The following is a 21,871-nucleotide window of genomic DNA, read 5'->3' on the forward strand; positions in this document are numbered from 1 at the left end:
TCTTCGTTCTCCGGACCGGCGCCTCCTCTTTCGGCCATCTTTGTCCTCCTTCATCTGAAGCCTGGGTGCATGAAGCGTCCTACGTCATGCACATGCACCGGCATTGAGGTCCTGCCTCTTACTGAGCCCCAGATCCCAAAAAATAAGAACGCTACGGGTCTCAGAAAATGGCGAAAAAGCGCAATTCTTGTTTTTTGACAAATTTCTGAATTTTTTTTCACCACTTATAAAAATAAGGGACAGAATAAATGGTGTCAAAAGTAGAACTAGTCCTGCATAAAACAAGCCCTGATATAGCTATATTGACGGAAAAACATAAAAGTTATGGCTCTTGGAAGAAGCGGAAGAAAAAACGGAAAAACTGAAAATCTCCAGGGGGTGAAGGGGTTAAAAAAAAGTAGTGAATAATATAAAAAAAAAAATATTAAAACTTTATAGAAAGAGTTAATAATGGAAAAAAAAGTGGAAAACAAAAATGGCGGCCTCCTGTGTAGGAATGGCCAGTTATCGCGTTGCCAACAGCAACCAAATTACAGTTTAATCATTCACAGACATCTGCCTGTGACAACCAATCGGATTCCAGCCTTTAGGATTGAAAATGAAAGCTGGTACCTGATAGGTTGCCATAGGCAGCAGCTATCCTGCATGCTAAACGAAAGCGGGAATCTGATTTGTTGCTATGGGCAACAACGCTTATACCGAGTAAATCTTAAATAATCCACACGGTATAATGATAACCTGTAATTTGTATATCAGGTGAGCGGATTATACTGTAGAAGAGCAAAAACTATTAGTCCTTATAGTTGTCAATTTCCATAGCCACGCCTCTAGAACGTCGCGACGAGGGGGGGGCGACGTGATGACGTAATACGTTCCCCGCGGCCGGGTCGCTTGCCGGGCACTTTTTTCGTGCGGCCGGCGTCGCTGACAGTCTGCAGCTCCGGGGGGCGGCGGGGCTGTGACCGGACACCTGTGGAAGGTAACAGCCTCATACATCTGCAGATGACCCCATATCCCGGGAGGCGGGGCAGCGGTGCATGCTGGGAGCTGTAGTAACACAGTAGCTGCCATAATGACTGTGTCACATCTCCAGGGTCGTGTGCTCTGGATATACGTGTACTGTCCAATGTGTGCAGCCAACAGCCCGGCATATAACGGGGTACAACACCCCCGAGCTACGGGACGTCTGCAGGAAGGTGTACAGCTGTACCCGCATAGTGCAGGTGCTGCATCCTGGGTTACATCCTCTATTATCTTCCAGAGCTGCACTCACTATTCTGCTGGTGCAGTCACTGTATACATACATTACTGATCCTGAGTTACCTCCTGTATTATACTCCAGAGCTGCACTCACTATTCTGCTGGTGCAGTCACTGTGTACATATATTACATTACTGATCCTGAGTTACCTCCTGTATTATCTTCCAGAGCTGCACTCACTATTCTGCTGGTGCAGTCACTGTATACATACATTACTGATCCTGAGTTACCTCCTGTATTATACTCCAGAGCTGCACTCACTATTCTGCTGGTGCAGTCACTGTGTACATATATTACATTACTGATCCTGAGTTACCTCCTGTATTATACTCCAGAGCTGCACTCACTATTCTGCTGGTGCAGTCACTGTATACATACATTACTGATCCTGAGTTACATCCTGTATTAGGCTAGCTTCACACTTGCGTTGGATGGGATCCGTAGCATTGCGTTGTGTGACGCATGCAACGGATGCGTTGCATAGAGTGGCACAACGGATGCTACGGATCGTACAAAATAACGCAATCCGTTGTAGTTTTTTTTTCCTTGACTTTACACATCTGGGCATGCGCAGTTGTGTAAAGACGGATGCGTTAACGGAATCCATCAAATGACGCATTCTAACGGAATCCGCCACCATAGGCGTCCATTATAAAAACCGGACGCCAAACGGATTCCTGCAGGTTGCGTTTTTTTGACACTCCGCCAAGCGCAGAAAAACGTTACATGCTGCGTTCTATCCGCCCGACGCAGCGTCAAAATAACGACGCTGCGTCGTCCAGCGGATGCAACGCTGACACTTGCGTTACAGTGCGTCATCCATACAAGTCTATGGAGAATAGCGCAGTGCGTTAACGGACTGCGCTATTCTCCATAGTGACGGAATGCGCTGAACGCAAGTGTGAAACTAGCCTTATACTCCAGAGCTGCACCCACCAGCAGAATAGTGGAGTCACTGTGTACATATATTACATTACTGATCCTGTACTGATCCTGAGTTACATCCTGTATTATACTCCAGAGCTGCACTCACTATTCTGCTGGTGCAGTCACTGTGTACATACATTACATTACTGATCCTGTACTGATCCTGAGTTACCTCCTGTATTATACTCCAGAGCTGCACTCACTATTCTGCTGGTGCAGTCACTGTGTACATACATTACTGATCCTGAGTTACATCTTGTATTATACTCCAGAGCTGCACTCACTATTCTGCTGGTGCAGTCATTGTGTACATACATTACATTACTGATCCTGTACTGATCCTGAGTTACACCCTGTATTATACTCCAGAGCTGTACTCCCTATTCTGCTGGTTCAGTCACTGTGTACATACATTACTGATCCTGAGTTACATCCTGTATTATACTCCAGAGCTGTACTCACTATTCTGCTGGTTCAGTCACTGTGTACATACATTACATTACTGATCCTGAGTTACCCCCTGTATTATACTCCAGAGCTGCACTCACTATTCTGCTGGTGCAGTCACTGTGTACACACATTACATTACTGACCCAGAGTTACGGTACATCCTGTATTATCCTCCAGAGCTGCACTCACTATTCTGCTAGTGCTGAGTTTCTCATCCATTCCCCATGATGTAAATCCATGAAGCGGTTTATTTGCAGACACTGATGCAGCAGTGTATTTTTGTATGTTTACGTCTTTTTTTTCTCTTTTATATGTAGTGTTCGCTTAGCTGTGAAGAATGAGCGGGTCTAAGCCGGACATCCTGTGGGCTCCTCACCATGTGGACAGGTTTGTCGTGTGTGACTCTGAGCTCATCCTCTATCACATCGAGTCCAGGGCAAACGCTAACTCCGAGCTGAAGGCCGGATCGTTGCGCCTCTCGGGGGAGACCACTGCCACGCTCCTGGCCATAAATTCAGATGCCCCCTATATGAAATGTGTCGCTTGGTATCCAAAATACGACCCGGAATGCCTGTTGGCGGTTGGCCAGGCTAACGGCAGGGTCGTACTCACCAGCCTGGGCCAGGACCACAAGTCTAAATGCCGAGATCTGATTGGTAAGGAGTTTGTCCCTAAACACGCCAGACAGTGCAACACCCTGGCCTGGAATCCCCTGGACAGTAACTGGCTGGCGGCCGGCTTGGACAAGCACAGGGCCGACTTTTCTGTATTGATCTGGGACATCAGCAGCAGGTACACCCCTGAAGCCACCGTTCCCATGGAGAAGGTCCGCCTTTCCACCGGTGACAACGAGACCGGTTTGGTGGTGACGAAGCCCCTGTACGAGCTGGGCCAGAACGACGCCTGCCTGTCCCTCTGCTGGCTTCCCCGGGACCAGAAGTTGCTCCTGGCCGGGATGCACCGTAACCTCGCCATATTCGACCTGCGCAACACCAACCAGAAAATATTCGTCAACACCAAAGCGGTGCAAGGGGTGACCGTGGACCCGCACTTCCACGACAGGGTGGCCTCTTTTTTCGAAGGACAGGTGGCCATCTGGGACCTTAGAAAATTTGAAAAGCCGGTCCTGACCCTTACCGAGCAGCCAAAGCCACTGAGCAAGGTGGCCTGGTGCCCGACGAGGACGGGGCTACTCGCCACCTTAACCCGGGACAGTAACATAATCAGACTGTACGATATGCAGCACACCCCTACACCCATCGGAGACGAAACCGAGCCCACCATTATCGAGAGGAGCGTCCAGCCCTGCGAAAATTACATTGCCTCCTTCGCATGGCATCCTACAAGCCAGAATCGGATGGTGGTGGTCACCCCCAACAGGACCATGTCCGATTTCACAGTGTTCGAGCGCATTTCGCTGGCCTGGAGCCCGACCACGTCTCTGATGTGGGCCTGCAGCAGGCAGCTGTACGAATGTACGGAGGAAGGCAAGGACCGCTCTCTAGAGAGGGACATCGCCACCAAGATGAGGCTCAGGGCTTTATCACGCTACGGCCTGGACACGGAGCAGGTCTGGAGGAACCATCTGCTGGCGGGAAACGAAGACCCTCAGCTCAAGTCTCTCTGGTACACCTTGCACTATATCCTTCAAAGTCGTCAAGCAGGGTCCTAGTCAGGTCCGTTCAGTGGTCTGTTGGGTGTCTGTTGGGTGACAACCAATATGTCCGCCATTGCCTTTTATGCCGGGAGTCCAAACTTTCCTATATAGGGTATGTTCCCACTATGCGTGAAACTTCTATAAATGCCTCCTGGGAACGTACCTCTGTTTGGAGTTAGACGTGGGCTACACAGTGACATAGCGAGTAATGATTGTGATTAGTGGAGAGTGAGCACTACAATGTACTCGTAACAAGTAGCTGATGCTTGGACGGGCGCAACTCGAGTACCGAGTATAATGGAAGGCAATGGGGAACGTTTCTGGAAAAATGCTGGAATTCCCAATTGACTTCCGTTGTACTCAATACACGAGTCGCATCTGTCCAAGCAACAACTGCTCTTAACAAGTACCGAGCACCCGAGCATGGTAGTGCCCGCTCATCACTAGTTACGAGCACTGAGCATGGTAGTGCCCGCTCATCACTAGTTACGAGTACTGAGCACCTGAGCATGGGAGTGCCCGCTCATCACTAGTTACGAGTACTGAGCATGGTAGTGCCCGCTCATCACTAGATATGAGTACTGAGCACCCGAGCATGGTAGCGCCCAGTGATCACTAGTTACGAGTACCAAGCACCTGAGTATGGTAGTGCTCGCTCATCACTAGTTATACATACCGAGCACCCGAGCATGGTAGTGCCCGCTCATCACTAGTTATACATACCGAGCATGGTAGTGCCCGCTCATCACTAGTTATACATACCGAGCATGGTAGTGCCCGCTCATCACTAATTATACATACCGAGCACCCGAGCATGGTAGTGCCCGCTCATCACTAGTTATACATACCGAGCACCCGAGCATGGTAGTGCCTGCTCGGCGCTCATTACTACCGTAGTTATACATACCGAGCTCCCGAGCATGGTAGTGCTCACTAATCTCAATATGACCCCAGAACGAAAAGTCCAAGAACTGCAGAATTTTTGGTCATTGATCTCCGGAGGGTTCAGCATAAGTTTTCCCAGTTGCAACACATAAGTTTTTCCTTTTTGAATGTGTAATATTTTTAACACTCTTAAATAGTCTGACCGTAAAGGGGCGATCCTGGTTCACTCACTTCTTCATGGCGAGGCCACCGATGTTACATCTATTGATGGCCGCCGGCTCCAGGGCATGAGACTCGTATTGTTTTATTTTGAGTAAGGCAGTTGTGTGATATCTGCTGCTGATGCACATAGGCCAGCAGATATCTGTAGCCCTGACGTCACTGACCCCTCTCGGCTCCCAATACAAAAGCGAAAAATGTCGGTTTACCCCTTTAACTGCAGACAAATTGTTTACAGACTTCACACTGCCGGTGTATGTGTGCGTATATATATATATATATATATATATATATATATATATATATATATATATATATATATATATATATATATATATATATATATATATATATATATATATATATATATATATAGAAGGTGGCCCGATTCTACGCATCGGGTATTCTAGAATTTACGTATTGTGTAGTTCATGTATAATTTTTGTCATAGATATAGATATATAGATAGATATATAGATAGATATATAGATATATAGATGTTGTTGTGTGTAGTTACCAAGTGTTTGTGTAGGGCGCTGTACATGTTCTGGGTGTTGTCTGGGTGTGGCGGGGGGTGAGAGCGGTGTTGTATGTGTGTTGCGTTGTTTGTGGAGCGCTGTGTGTCTGTCGCGTTGTGTGTGTGTGTTGCGCGGTTTGTGTGGTTGTGGTGTGTTTTGGGGGGAGGTATGTTTTGTGCAATGTGTGTGTTGTGCGGTATGTGCGTATATTTATGTATGCCGCGGTGTTTGTGTGTTGGGTGTTGTGTGTGTGCAGCGTTGTCTGTGTGTGTGGGTGTCTGTGTATGGCGGTGTTTGTGGTTCCCTGTGTGTGTGTTGGGGGGAGGTGTGCACCTCCCATCGTGCTCCATCCCCCATGCTGCACACTCCCCATCGTGCTCCATCCCCCATGCTGCACACTCCCCATCGTGCTCCATCCTCCATGCTGCGCACTCCCCATCGTGCTCCATCCTCCATGCTGCGCACCCCCCATCGTGCTACATCCCCCATGCTGCGCACCCCCCATCGTGCTACATCCCCCATGCTGCGCACCCCCCATCGTGCTACATCCCCCATGCTGCGCACTCCCCATCGTGCTACATCCCCCATGCTGCGCACTCCCCATCGTGCTACATCCCCCATGCTGCGCACTCCCCATCGTGCTACATCCCCCATGCTGCGCACTCCCCATCGTGCTACATCCCCCATGCTGCGCACTCCCCATCGTGCTACATCCCCCATGCTGTGCACCCTCACCGTGCTACATCCCTCATCGTGCTACATCCCCCATCGTGCTCCATCCCCCATGCTGCGCACCCGCCATCGTGCTCCATCCCCCATGCTGCGCACTCCCCATCGTGCTACATCCCCCATGCTGCGCACTCCCCATCGTGCTACATCCCCCATGCTGCGCACTCCCCATCGTGCTACATCCCCATGCTGCGCACTCCCCATCGTGCTACATCTTCCATCGTGCTACATCTTCCATCGTGCTACATCTTCCATCGTGCTACATCTTCCATCGTGCTACATCCCCCATCGTGCTACATCCCCCATCGTGCTACATCCCCCATCGTGCTACATCCCCCATCGTGCTACATCCCCCATCGTCCTACATCCCCCATCGTGCTACATCCCCCATGCTGCGCACTCCCCATCGTGCTACATCCCCCATGCTGCGCACTCCCCATCGTGCTACATCCCCCATGCTGCGCACTCCCCATCGTGCTACATCCCCCATGCTGCGCACTCCCCATCGTGCTACATCCCCCATGCTGCGCACCCGCCATCGTGCTCCATCCGCCATGCTGCGCACTCCCCATCGTGCTCCATCCGCCATGCTGCGCACTCCCCATCGTGCTACATCCCCCATGCTGCGCACTCCCCATCGTGCTACATCCCCCATGCTGCGCACTCCCCATCGTGCTACATCCCCCATGCTGCGCACTCCCCATCGTGCTACATCCCCCATGCTGCGCACTCCCCATCGTGCTACATCCCCCATGCTGCACACTCCCCATCGTGCTACATCCCCATGCTGCGCACCCGCCATCGTGCTCCATCCGCCATGCTGCGCACTCCCCATCGTGCTCCATCCGCCATGCTGCGCACTCCCCATCGTGCTCGATCCCCCATGCTGCGCACTCCCCATCGTGCTACATCCCCCATGCTGCGCACTCCCCATCGTGCTACATCCCCCATGCTGCGCACTCCCCATCGTGCTACATCCCCCATGCTGCGCACTCCCCATCGTGCTCCATCCGCCATGCTGCGCACTCCCCATCGTGCTCCATCCGCCATGCTGCGCACTCCCCATCGTGCTCCATCCGCCATGCTGCGCACTCCCCATCGTGCTCGATCCCCCATGCTGCGCACTCCCCATCGTGCTACATCGCCCATGCTGCGCACTCCCCATCGTGCTACATCCCCCATGCTGCGCACTCCCCATCGTGCTACATCCCCCATGCTGCGCACTCCCCATCGTGCTACATCCCCCATGCTGCGCACTCCCCATCGTGCTACATCCCCCATGCTGCGCACTCCCCATCGTGCTACATCCCCCATGCTATAATAGTTCTCCTATTATACTCAGAGAGGAGTATAATAGGAGGACTGTAATAGGAGGAGTAGTCCTGGGGGGAGAGGAGTATAATGCCGGCTCCCTGCACATGTGTACCGGGAGCCGGTGTACACTGGTAACTATGATACACATCGGGTAACCAAGGGACCTTAGTTATCCGATGTGTATAATGGTTACCAGCGTTCACGGGCTCCGTCAAGATCCCAGCATCGCAAGGTTATGTCTGGCGCTGCTGGGATCGTGACGGAGCCGGTGTAGAAGCAAGCGATATCCCAGGATGTTGTGAGTGTGTCGATGTGATGTGTGAGTTGTGTGTGAGTGAGTGTGATCTGATGTGTGTGTGTGTACTCACCTGGGAGTCGGAGCTCCGTGTCAGTTGGGCCAGAGCGAGCGTGCATTGCGTGAGGGGGGCGGGGCCTGCAGAGAGCCGGGGCGAGAGGCCAATCCGTGTGGGGGGGCGGGGCCATGGCGAGCCCAGCGGCCAATCAGCTTTGTGTCACCGTAAGGACACAATTTTGGAGCAAGACAGACAGACAGACAGACAGACAGACAGACAGACAGACAGACAGACAGACAGACAGACAGACAGACAGACAGACAGACAGACAGACAGACAGACAGACAGACAGAATAAGGCAATTATATATATATATATATATATATATATATATATGTCAGGGGGTGTTTGACACCCGGTGGTCGCTGTTAGCAGGTCATTCATTGTCCCATCAGTGCACAGAGCTGGATCTTCCCCGCTATGCACTGTATTGCCTATTGATGTCAATAGGAGCAGAGCCGCATGACTCTGGTATGCATGCAAAGCTTTACTGTTGATTTCTGCAATTTTTGTATTTCAGCAATATACGTTTTTGCAGCTCGTCCTACTTATTTGATGTAGAATTTGTATAGTGGAAAATCCGCACTAAATCATGGCGTCCATGGCGCTGATTTTCTGCAGATTTCGCTCTCTGCAGTTCATTCATTAATTCCAGTTTGGTGCAGCCCCCCACCCCTGTATCTTCTCCCACTATGTGCACGTGTGACCTATATACACGATACTGTACTTTTTTCCTATACATCTATATACTTATGAAGCAGTACGCTGAGGACATAGATCAGAAGTCTACAAGCAACAAGGGATCGCTGGTTTATGCTGGGATTAAGGCCATCGTGAAAGCGTCACTAGGTAAGAAGATTGTAATTCGTCAGTGTCGGAATACCTGTATGGAAGAAATCAGGGACAACGTTTTCAAATCTAGATCCCAAAAATTATTTAACATCCCAAATTGAAGAAAGATGAATTGGATCGAGATCGCTATACCCTGAGCTAAAAAAAGTGGGGTTAACATTTTGTGTAATCCTCAGACACAACATGGGTCAGAGTAGAGGGCTGCTTTAACCATTTGAAAGGCTTCAGAGCTGACATCTCCCAGGATACCATTAGCGTCTTTATGACGCTTTTCCTGGTGTTCTGACTTCGCTTTTAGCAATTATTATAGGGTATAAGAATGTTCCTAGTCACATACAGCAAGCACAGATCTTGCAAATAGTCAAAAATGGACAGGTAAAATAAATTGGGAGGTTGCAGAACGTGTCATCATACCCTGATAAACGCTTTATACACAGACGATTGGTGAGATCTACACGTATAAAATGTATGTGTATATAAAGTGTCTGTGTGTAATATATATATATATATATATATATATATATATATATATATATATATATATATATATATATATATATATATATATATATATATATATATATATATATATATATTTTCTTTGTCGCTCCATTGGGAGACCCAGACAATTGGACAATTGGGTGTATAGCTTCTGCCTCTGGAGGCCACACAAAGTATTACACTTTTAAAAAAGTGTAACCCCTCCCCTCTGCCTATACACCCTCCCGTGGATCACGGGCTCCTCAGTTTTATGCTTTGTGTGGAAGGAGGCACACATCCACTCATGCATTCTCATACATAGTTATGACGGATGGAAGAAAAGAGGACCCCGATGGGGTCCCCGGCATGTTCCCTTCTCACCCCACTATGTCGGCGGTGTTGTTAAGGTTGAGGTACCCATTGCGGGTACAGAGGCTGGAGCCACATGCCGTCTCTTTCACCATCCCTTATGCGGCTCTGGGAGAAGTGGGATCCTAAGCGGTCATCCACGTGCTGGGACCATGCTCCATCCGCAGCCCCTGGTTGAACCTGCCGGTCCGGAGCTTCTTCACCCCCAGGGACCGGGCCCTGCAACTTGAAGGTACTCTGTGTCCCCATGTGTGGACTGTACAGGGAAGGAGGTCGCTCCTTCTCCCCGGAAGCCGCGGTAGTTCCGTCCGCAGTTTTTTTCGGCGGACTTCCGCGCCGACTGTGCCTGCTTGTCGGGCACGGCCTTAAATTTAGTCCCCGGCTTCGCCGCGGCCCAGTCGAGCAAAATCCCGCCCCCGGGCCTGCCTGTCGGGTTAGGGCGGGATTACCGACGTGACGTCGGCTCTGAGGGCTGGAGCATCTTTGCATGTCTCCCCCCACCCTCATTGACCAATTGGGGACTCCAGATTCCCACTCTTTGCTGGCGCCGCCCTCGGCTCCACACCCCCCCGAGAGCTCCTGCAGCCATTTTTAGCATTCTGCCGGTGGATGCTACTCAGCGGCAAAGCTCTGCAGCTCTGGGGGATCCACGACAGGGAATCTGGAGGACACACTCCGCTCGTTAGCGGTTGGTAAGCCACACCGGTCACCCGGTCTTGGTCCCCCTAGGGTGCCGGGATATATATAGATATATATATATCTGTTCGGAAAGGCTGTATACCCTTTTCCCATATACCCTCAGTGGTCACTCTCCTAAGAGACAACAGCATGTCGTCCACAAGGAGCAAAGCTACTAAGGCACAGACTTTTTTCGCGGCCTGTACCTCTTGTGGGGCTATGTTGCCTGCGGGATCCACCTACCCCCACTGTGATCAATGCTCGACTCCTGCCACGCTTGCTCAGCCGGAGCCTCGGGCACTTGTGGGCCCCTCGGCTCATGTAGATCCCCCTGCATCCCCTGAGCAGGCTGCAGGGACAGAGTCACCGTCGTTGGCCTCTTTCGCTGCGACACTCTCCCAGTCACTTTCTCAATCCATTGCACAGTCTATGGACAAATGGTCATCTAAGCTCCTTGAGGCTTTGCAGTCCAGACCGGGCCCTTCACAGGCCCCGGCCCCTGTTAGTTTGTCTCCTCCAGGCCCCTCTCGGTCCGCGCCGCAGCGCGCTCCCAGGATAGCCTCTAGGTCCCAGGCGGAGGACTCCTGCCCGGATCGCAGCCCCAGGCCGGCTAAGCGGCCTCGCTGGGACTCTTCCCCGGCCTCCTCACGCTGCTCTGGATCCCAGCTTGATGACTCTCAGGAAGACGAGGCGGACGTGGGAACTCAGGGCTCTGACCCTGACTTCACCCTTAACCTTGATGCCCCTGAGGGGGACGCCTTAGTAAATGATCTTATCTCGTCCATCAACCAGGTGTTGGATCTCTCACCCCCACCTCCTCCTGCAGAGGAGCCGGCTTCTCAGCAGGAGAAACACCAATTTCGATTCCCCAAACGTACGCGCAATACGTTTTTTGATCACTCTAACTTCAGGGACGCTGTCCAGAAGCCCAGAGCGGTCCCGGACAAGCGCTTTGCTAAACGGCACACTGACACGCGTTACCCCTTTTCACCTGAAGTCGTTAAGGGCTGGGCACACTCCCCCAAGGTGGATCCTCCAGTCTCTAGATTGGCTGATAGGTCCGTTGTGTCTGTTGCCGATGGCGCATCCCTGAAGGATGCCACTGACAGACAGATAGAGCTCTTGGTGAAGTCTATTTATGAGGCCACGGGCGCGTCTTTCGCCCCGGCCTTTGCGGCCGTGTGGGCTCTCCAAGCAATCTCGGCATGTCTGACTGAGATTAATGCCGTCACGCGGAATTCTGCTCCGCAGGTTTCTTCCTTGACCTCTCGGGCATCAGCATTTTCGTCCTACGCCATGAACGCCGTCCTGGACTCCGCTAGCCGTACGGCTGTGGCATCCGCTAACTCCGTGGCAGTCCGCAGGGCCATGTGGCTGCGCGAATGGAAAGCAGACTCTGCTTCCAAAAGGTTCTTAACTGGTTTGCCTTTTTCTGGCGACCGTTTGTTTGGCGAACGGTTGGATGAGATTATTAAGGAATCCTCGGGAAAGGACTCCTCCTTACCCCAGTCCAAACCTCAGAGACCTCAGCAGAGAAAAATCCAATTGAGGTTTCGGTCCTTTCGTCCCTCCGCCAAGACCCAATCCTCGTCGTCCAACCAGCCGGAGAAAGGCCAAAGGAACTCCTATGCGTGGCGGTCCAAGTCACGCCCCCAAAAGGCCGCGGGAGGCACTGCCTCCAAGACGGCCTCCACATGACTCTCGGCCTCATCTAACCACATCCTCGGTCGGTGGCAGCCTCTCCCGCTTTGGCGACGTCTGGTGGCTACACGTTCAAGACCGATGGGTGAGAGACATTCTGTCTCATGGTTACAGGATAGAGTTCAACTCTCGTCCTGCGGCTCGTTTCTTCCGAACCTCCCCACCCCCCCGCACAGACCGACGCACTTTTTCAGGCAGTGGACGCTCTAAAGAGCGAAGGAGTTGTGATTCTCGTTCCCCTTCAGGAACGTGGTCGCGGATTTTACTCCAACTTGTTCGTGGTGCCAAAAAAGGACGGGTCATTCCGTCCCGTTCTGGACCTCAAGCTGCTCAACAGACATGTGAGAACCAGACGGTTTCGGATGGAATCTCTCCGCTCGGTCATCGCCTCGATGTCACAAGGAGACTTCCTAGCATCGATCGACATCAAAGATGCTTATCTCCATGTGCCGATCGCACCCGAACATCAACGTTTCCTGCGTTTCGCCATCGGGGACGAACACCTCCAGTTCGTGGCATTGCCTTTCGGCCTGGCGACAGCCCCACGGGTTTTCACCAAAGTCATGGCATCCGTCGTGGCGGTCCTGCACTCTCAGGGCCACTCGGTGATCCCCTACTTAGACCATCTCCTAGTCAGGGCCCCTTCTCTGGTGGCGTGTCAACAAAGTCTTACCGTCACTCTGGCGACTCTCCAGCAGTTCGGGTGGATCATCAATTTCCCGAAATCCAAGTTGACGCCGACCCAATCACTGACTTACCTCGGGATGGAATTTCATACCCAGCCAGCGTTAGTCAAGCTACCGCGGGACAAACGGCTTTCTCTGCAGGCAGGGGGAAAGTCACTTCTTCGGAGTCAGTCACACCCCTTAAGGCGCCTCATGCACTTCCTGGGAAGATGGTTGCAGCTATGGAGGCAGTGCCGTTCGCGCAATTCCATCTACGGCCACTCCAATGGGACATTCTTCGCAAATGGGACAAGAGTGCTGCTTCCCTCGACAAGAACATCTCTCTTTCCCTCGCAACCAAAACATCACTTCTGTGGTGGCTCCTACCCACATCTCTGGCCCGGGGAAAATCCTTCCTACCCCCAACCTGGGCCGTGGTCACCACGGACGCGAGCCTGTCAGGTTGGGGAGCGGTTTTTCTCCACCACAGGGCTCAAGGAACCTGGACTCCAATAGAATCGTCCCTTCAGATCAATATCCTGGAGATAAGGGCAGTATATCTAGCCCTATTGGCTTTCCATCGGTGGCTGGAGGGTAGGCAGATCCGAATCCAGTCGGACAACGCCACTGCAGTCGCCTACATCAACCACCAAGGCGGCACTCGCAGTCGTCAAGCCTTCCAGGAAGTCCGGCGGATTCTGCAGTGGGTGGAAGACAGAGACTCCACCATCTCTGCAGTTCACATCCCGGGCGTAGAAAACTAAGAAGCAGATTTTCTCAGTCGTCAGGGCATGGACGCGGGGGAATGGTCTCTTCACCCAGACGTGTTTCGAGAGATCTGTCGCCGCTGGGGAACGCCGGACGTCGATCTTATGGCGTCACGACACAACAACAAGGTCCCGGCCTTCATGGCACAGTCTCAGGATCACAGAGCTCTGGCAGCGGATGCTTTGGTCCAGGATTGGTCACAGTTTCGACTGCCATACGTGTTTCCCCCTCTGGCGATGCTGCCCAGGGTACTACGCAAGATCCGGTTTGAATGCCGTCGCGCCATTCTCGTCGCTCCAGACTGGCCGAGGCGGTCGTGGTATCCGGATCTGTGGCATCTCACGGTGGGTCAACCGTGGGCACTTCCAGACCGCCCAGACTTGCTGTCACAAGGCCCGTTTTTCCATCTGAATTCTGTGGCCCTCAACCTGACTGCGTGGCCATTGAGTCCTGGCTCCTAGCGTCTTCAGAGTTATCTCAGGATGTCATTGCCACCATGAGACAAGCCAGGAAACAAACGTCCGCCAAGATCTATCACAGGACTTGGCAAATCTTCTTATCCTGGTGCTCTGATAACTGTTTTCCTCCATGGCCGTTTGCATTACCCACATTTCTTTCATTCCTACAATCTGGAATGGACAAGGGTTTGTCCCTCGGCTCTCTCAAGGGCCAAGTGTCGGCGCTCTCCGTGTTTTTTCAAAAGCGTCTAGCCAGGCTTCCGCAGGTCCGCACGTTTTTGCAGGGGGTTTGCCACATGGTTCCACCTTACAAACGTCCGTTGGAACCTTGGGATCTTAACAGGGTCCTGACGGCTCTTCAAAAGCCGCCTTTTGAGCCGCTGCGGGATGTCTCTCTCTCCCGTCTTTCTCAGAAGGTGGCCTTCCTGGTGGCAGTCACATCACTTCGCAGAGTGTCTGAGCTTGCAGTGCTGTCATGCACAGCTCCCTTCCTGGTTTTCCACCAGGATAAGGTGGTTCTGCGTCCTGTCCCGGAATTTCTCCCTAAGGTGGTATCCCCTTTTCATCTAAATCAGGATATCTCCTTGCCTTCCTTTTGCCCTAATCCAATTCACCAGTGTGAAAAGGATTTGCACTCTTTGGATCTAGTGAGAGCACTCCGGGTCTACATGTCTCGCACGGCGCCCCTACGCCGTTCAGACGCGCTCTTTTGTCCTTGTCGCTGGCCAGCGTAAGGGATCTCAGGCCTCCAAGTCAACCTTGGCTCGGTGGATCAAGGAACCAATTCTCGAGGCCTACCGTACTTCTGGGCTTCCGCTCCCTTCAGGGTTGAAAGCCCATTCTACCAGAGCCGTAGGTGCGTCCTGGGCATTGCGGCACCGGGCTACGGCTCAGCAGGTGTGTCAGGCAGCTACGTGGTCTAGTCTGCACACTTTCACGAAACACTATCAAGTGCATACCTATGCTTCGGCAGACGCCAGTCTAGGTAGGCGAGTCCTCCAGGCGGCGGTTGCCCACCTGTAAGAGGGGGCCGTTTTCGGCTCTTTTTTATTGAGGTATTGCTTTACCCACCCAGGGACTGCTCTTGGACGTCCCAATTGTCTGGGTCTCCCAATGGAGCGACAAAGAAAAAGGGAATTTTGTTTACTTACCGTAAATTCCTTTTCTTCTAGCTCCTATTGGGAGACCCAGCACCCACCCCTGTGCCCTTCGGGTTGGTTGTTCTTTTGTGTACACATGTTGTTGATGTTGATTTGTTCTTTGGGTTCATGGTCTTCAGTTCTCCGAACATCCTTCGGATTGAATTTACCCTAGACCAATTTATAAGTTTTCTCCTTCCTGCTTTTGCACCAAAACTGAGGAGCCCGTGATGCACGGGAGGGTGTATAGGCAGAGGGGAGGGGTTACACTTTTGAGTGTAATACTTTGTGTGGCCTCCAGAGGCAGAAGCTATACACCCAATTGTCTGGGTCTCCCAATAGGAGCTAGAAGAAAAGGAATTTACGGTAAGTAAACAAAATTCCCTTTTTATATATATTTTTAATTATTATTAATAATAATAATAATATCTCTCATCAATATATATATCTCATCGTAGGAACGACGGAGAATGTCCGCTGCAGCTGGAGTGGTTCTGACCGGCAGGCGGACGTGGTCCATTACGTCAGCGAGGAGCGCAGTTTGGCACTGCAGCTTTGCGGCTGGAGAAAGAAGGGATCAGACACCGATATCGGACCCTTCCTGACCTCGTTGGAACAGGAAGGAGAATGGGAGAGAGCGGCGGCCATCGCGTTGTTTAACCTGGATATCCGGCGTGCCATCGAGATCCTGAACAAGGGGGCGTCCACCGGGAAAGGTTGGGGGCTTTAATCCTTGTGGTATCCCTTGAATCGTTTTTCCTTTATCTATTATGTAGAAGAATCCTCATTTCTCTGGGGTGGGACATGTCTCCAATGTCCAATGGTTGGTGAAAAGCCAGCCAGGCAGAGCTGGCAGAAGGCAAAGTGACAAGCGCCCTTTGATATTCGTGGTGGGACCCTCCACAGTTTGACGCTTGGCTAGCAATAGAAGTCCCATAAGTCAAATCAAGGTTGACCATTTAGCCCTCAAATGCAGCACCCGGGACCACCAAGGAAACTAGTAGGACCCAAAAGTGAATTTAAGATGCAAAAAGGAGGGGGAAACATTTGTAAAAAAAAAAAAGATGAAGTATAGTGTAATAATGTGAGAAAGTAAGGGAATGCAAAAGGGTGCCCACTAATACTGATAACCGTAGTAATGGGAAGTACAAAAGACCCCAATGTGGTTTTACTGCCAGTCCATAATCGATTCCTACAAAACTTTCCGCTAGTACCATGTCCCAGTTGTCAGTCAGGACCCTTGACGAGGTCGCCTATTGAAGTGAATGAGCGCTAAGCAGAACGCTGACTGCAGCAGGACTTGCATCTGATGGTGTCCGATGTCAGTCCCCACTGTTATAATATTGATGACCTAACTGGGTTAGGAACTGACTCAGTGATGAGAAACAAAGGGAGGTTAATAATGGAACACACTCAAATTGCGTCACAGTTAACAGTGGGGTACCACAGGGTCAGTATTGGGCTCTCTTCTTTTTAACATTTTTTTTAAATTACCTTGTAGAGGGCATTGAGAGTAGAATTTAATTATTTGCAGAAGATACTAAACTCTGCAAGGTAATCAATACAGAGGAGGATAATTTAATATTACAGATGGATTTGTGTAGGCTGGGGGTTTGGAATGAGAAATGACAATCGAAGTTTAATGTGGATAAATGTAAGGTCATGGTCTTGGGCCGAGGTGATGAAATTTATCTGTGTACTCCATTGTAAAACACTGGGTAAAACTGTCACTGAAAAAGCCTTGGGTGTGTGGGTGGACGGCAGACTCAACTTTACTCACCGGTGTCAGGAAGCTGCTGCCAAGGCTAATAAGATAATGGGATGCATTATATGAGGCAGAGATGCTCATCAGAAGCACATAGCGTTACCCCTATACAAGTCACTAGTGCGACCACACTTATATACCGTGCACAATACTGGGCTCCGGTGTGTAAGAAGGACAGAACTAAACTAGAGCGGCTGCAGAAAAGAGCAACCAACGTTATTAAAGGAATGGGGGGAATGCACCAAGACAGGTTATTAACCCCTTCACGACCATGGACGGATATATCCATCATGGAGCGTGTCCCGTTAAGCCCCGCCCCCTGCCGCGGGCAGGCGGCGGCGATCGGCATATATATCAGCTGTTTTCAACAGCTGACATGTGTGCCTGCATGTTACAAGTGTAATCGCATTCCACCCGTAACATTAACCCCTTACGTCTCGCTGCCAAAGTCTGGTAGCGAGATGTATATACGCTCGGTGAAGATTTTCACTTACCGCCGCCCCCACCGGAAGTCACGTGAGTGATCACGTGACTTTCGGTGGTTGCCATGGTAGCACAGGGTCATGTGATGACGCCTGCAGCTATGACGTTTCACTTTCATTTTCTCTCGGCCCGGAGGCCAGTGAAGCAGGAAGTGACTGTATCTGCTGTTTACAGCTGTATAGCTGTGATCAGCAGATAGATCAGAGCGATCGGATTGCTGATTGCTATAGCCCCCTAGGGGGACTAGTAAAATAAAAAAAAAGTTATAAAAAAAAACAACCTAAAAGTTCAAATCACCCCCCTTTCCCCCCATTGAAAATTAAAGGGTTAAAAAATAAATAAATATACACATATTTGGTATCACTGCCTTCAGAAATGTCCGATCTATCAACATATAAAATCAATTAATCTGATTCGTAAACGGTGTAGTGGCAAAAAAATTCCAAACGCCAAAAATTAAGTTTTTTGGTCGCCGCAAGCAAAATGCAATAACAGGCAATCAAAACGTAGCATCTGCGCAAAAATGGTACTATTAGAAACGTCAGCTCGAGACGCAAGAAATAAGCAGTCACTGAGCCATAGATCCCAAAAAATGAGAACGCTACGGGTTTCGGAAAATGGCGCAAAACGTACGCCACTTTTATTGGACAAGCTTGTGAATTTTTTTTAACCCCTTAGATACAAGTAAACCTATACATGTTTGGTGTCTACAAACTTGCACCGACCTGAGGCATCACACCTGCCCATCAGTTTTACCATATAGTGAACATGGTGAATAAAACATCCCAAAAACTATTGTGCGATCACTTTTTTTTTGCAGTTTTTCCACACTTGGAATTTTTTTGCTGTTTTCCAGTACAGGAGTGGTAAAATTTATGGTATCATTTAAATGTACAGCTCGTCCCGCAAACAACAAGCCCCCATATGGCAAGATTGACGGAAAAATAAAAAAGTTACGGCTCTCGGAAGAAGAGGAGCAAAAACGGACAGTGCCCCGGGGCTGAAGGGGTTAAACTTGGGATTATTCAGTTTAGAAAAACAAAAGCTTATGGGCGATGTTAGTACAGTGTACAAATATATGAGGAGACAGTACAGAGCTCTCTCATCTTTTTATACCTAGGCCTGCAACAAGGACAAGGAGGCATTCACTATGGTTAGAGGAAAGTAAGTTTAATCATAATCACAGGCGCAGATTCTTTACTGTAAGAGCAGTGGAACTATGGAACTCTCTGCCACATAATGGTGTAATGGTTGATTCACTGCTCATATTTAAGAGGGGCCTGGATGCCTTTCTTGAAAAATATGATATTACTGGTTATGTGCACTGGATTCTGTGATGGGGCGTTAATCCAGGGAACTAGTCTGATTGCCGTATATGGAGTGGGGAGGGAATTTCGTCCCCTAATATGGAGGCTAGTGTTTACCCCGTGGGGTTTTCGCCTTCCTCTGGAACAAGGTTAGGTCATGGGTTGAACTCTATGGACTTAAGTCTACCTTCAACCTTAAACACTATGAAACGGGAGTATTTTAGGTTGGTGCACTATCTGCAGGTGCGGTAAAGTGCAGTCCCTGTGTGGATGGTGGCAGAGCTGCACCCGCCTGCGATGCAGAGGCACATGGACCCTGTCACATCTGCGGGTTTGTGCTCAATCTCCCAGTGTTCCTATTTCTGAGCAGGAGGGCGTCCAGCCTTCCATGTGACTGTTCAGGCCTCTGTAAGTGATGATCATACACAGCAGCCGTTCTTTTGGGTCACCCCATCTGCACCCCCCCATTCTTCTTCTGACGCCAGCCGTAGTAATGACTTAATTTTTTTTTTGCAGGAGATCTGAATCTGAATGTTGTAGCGATGGCGCTGTCCGGATATACAGACGAAAAGAATTCTCTCTGGAGAGAGATGTGCAGCTCCCTCCGAAATCAGCTGAGTAACCCTTACCTTGCCGTCATGTTCGCCTTCCTCACCAGCGACCTCGGCTGCTACGACTCCGTCCTGGTAAGTCGGCTCGTGAATACACCACCTTTTGGTGTGTATCCTCCTTTTATATAATATATATAAATTTAATATTAATTTATTTAATTAAAAAAATATATATATATATATATATATATATATATATATATATATATATATATATATATATATATATATATATATATATATATATATATATATATATATATATATATATATATATATATATATATATATATATATATATATATATATGAGATGTTGTTGTGTGTAGTTACCAAGTGTTTGTGTAGGCGCTGTACATGTTCTGGGTGTTGTCTGGGTGTGGCGGGGGGTGAGAGCGGTGTTGTATGTGTGTTGCGTGTGTTGCGTTGTTTGTGGAGCGCTGTGTGTCTGTAGCGTTGTGTGTGTGTGTGTTGCGCGGTTTGTGTGTGTGTGGTGTGTTTTGGGGGGAGGTATGTTTTGTGCAATGTGTGTGTTGTGCGGTATGTGCGTATATTTGTGTGTGCCGCGGTGTTTGTGTGTTGGGTGTTGTGTGTGTGCAGCGTTGTCTGTGTGTGTGGGTGTCTGTGTAGGGCAGTTGTTTGTGGTTCCCAGTGTGTGTGTGTGTGTGTGTGCGCATCAGCCTCTCTTCTCTCAGCCTACCTCTCCCAGCCTCCCTCCTCCCAGCCTCCCTCAGCATCAGCCTCCCTCTCCCAGCCTCCCCAAGCATCAGCCTCCACCAGCATCAGCCTCTCTCCTTCCAGCCTCCCCCAGCATCAGCCTCCGCCAGCATCAGCCTCTCTCCTTCCAGCCTCCTCCAGCATCAGCCTCCCTCTCCCAGCCTTCCCCAGGATCAGCCTCTCTCCTCCCAGCCTCCGTCCTCCCAGCCTTCCCCAGCATCAGCTTTCCCCTCCCAGCCTCCCTCAGCATCAGCCTTCCCCAGCATCAGCCTCTCTCCTCCCAGCCTCAGCCTCTCTCCTTCCAGCCTCCCCCAGCATCAGCCTCTCTCCTTCCAGCTTCCCTCAGCATCAGCCTCCCCTTCCCAGCCTTCCCCAGGATCAGCCTCTCTCCTCCCAGCCTCCTTCCTCCCAGCCTCCCCCTCCCAGCCTCCCTCAGCATCAGCCTTCCGCTCCCAGCCTCCCCCAGCATCAGCCTCCCCATGCATCAGCCTCCACCAGCATCAGCCTCTCTCCTTCCAGCCTCCCCCAGCATCAGCCTCCCCTTCCCAGCCTTCCCCAGGATCAGCCTCTCTCCTCCCAGCCTCCTTCCTCCCAGCCTCCCCCTCCCAGCCTCCCTCAGCATCAGCCTTCCGCTCCCAGTCTCCCCCAGCATCAGCCTCCACCAGCATCAGCCTCTCTCCTTCCAGCCTCCCCCAGCATCAGCCTCTCTCCTTCCAGCCTCCCTCAGCATCAGCCTCCCGTTCCCAGCCTTCCCCAGGATCAGCCTCTCTCCTCCCAGCCTGCTTCCTCCCAGCCTCCCTCAGCATTAGCCTTCCCCTCCCAGTCTCCCCAAGCATCAGCCTCCCCAAGCATCAGCCTCCACCAGCATTAGCCTCCACCAGCATTAGCCTCTCTCCTTCCAGCCTCCCCCAGCATCAGCCTCCCCAAGCATCAGCCTCCACCAGCATCAGCCTCCCTCGTCCCAGCCTCCCCCTCCCAGCCTCCCCCAGCATCAGCCTCTCTCCTCCCAGCCTTCCCCATGATCAGCCTCTCTGCTCCCAGCCTCCTCCAGCACGCCGTGCTCCTCTGCCGACACTCACACACCCGATCGCATCCACTCACACACACCCGAACGCATCCACTCACACACACCCGATCGCATCCACTCACACACACCCGATCGCATCCACTCACACACACCCGATCGCATCCACTCACACACACCCGATCGCATCCACTCACACACACCCGATCGCATCCACTCACACACACCCGATCGCATCCACTCACACACACCCGATCGCATCCACTCACACACACCCGATCGCATCCACTCACACACACCCGATCGCATCCACTCACACACACAGACACTGACGATATCGCACATACGTGCTGATACTCACAACATCCGGAGGTATCACATGCTTCTGGCCATGTGATCCTCCCGCAGGTCCTGGAAGCTCACAACAGCACAGTACCGCCGCCGAGAAGCAAGCGATATCCCAGGATGTTGTGAGTATGTGGATGCGATGTGATGTGTGAGGTGTGTGTGAGTCTGATCTGATTTGTGTGTGTATGTGTGTGC

General features: G+C 51.0%; 1 protein-coding gene across 1 annotated transcript in view; it reads left to right on the forward strand.

Annotated features, from left to right (window-relative positions):
* Positions 1 to 860: 860 nt before the first annotated feature.
* Positions 861 to 21,871, forward strand: part of MIOS (meiosis regulator for oocyte development) — a 121,795-nt gene continuing 100,784 nt past the window's right edge. Inside the window, exons 1-5 of the mRNA XM_075316870.1 lie at positions 861 to 979; positions 2,955 to 4,277; positions 9,063 to 9,161; positions 15,881 to 16,138; positions 19,494 to 19,663. Of these exons, the coding sequence (XP_075172985.1) occupies positions 2,975 to 4,277; positions 9,063 to 9,161; positions 15,881 to 16,138; positions 19,494 to 19,663 (1,830 nt within the window). The 5' untranslated portion in view covers positions 861 to 979; positions 2,955 to 2,974. The remainder of the gene's footprint in view (positions 980 to 2,954; positions 4,278 to 9,062; positions 9,162 to 15,880; positions 16,139 to 19,493; positions 19,664 to 21,871) is intronic.

The sequence above is a fragment of the Anomaloglossus baeobatrachus genome, chromosome 6 (genome assembly GCF_048569485.1).
Source record: "Anomaloglossus baeobatrachus isolate aAnoBae1 chromosome 6, aAnoBae1.hap1, whole genome shotgun sequence".
In the NCBI taxonomy this organism is placed as follows: Eukaryota; Metazoa; Chordata; class Amphibia; order Anura; family Aromobatidae; genus Anomaloglossus; species Anomaloglossus baeobatrachus.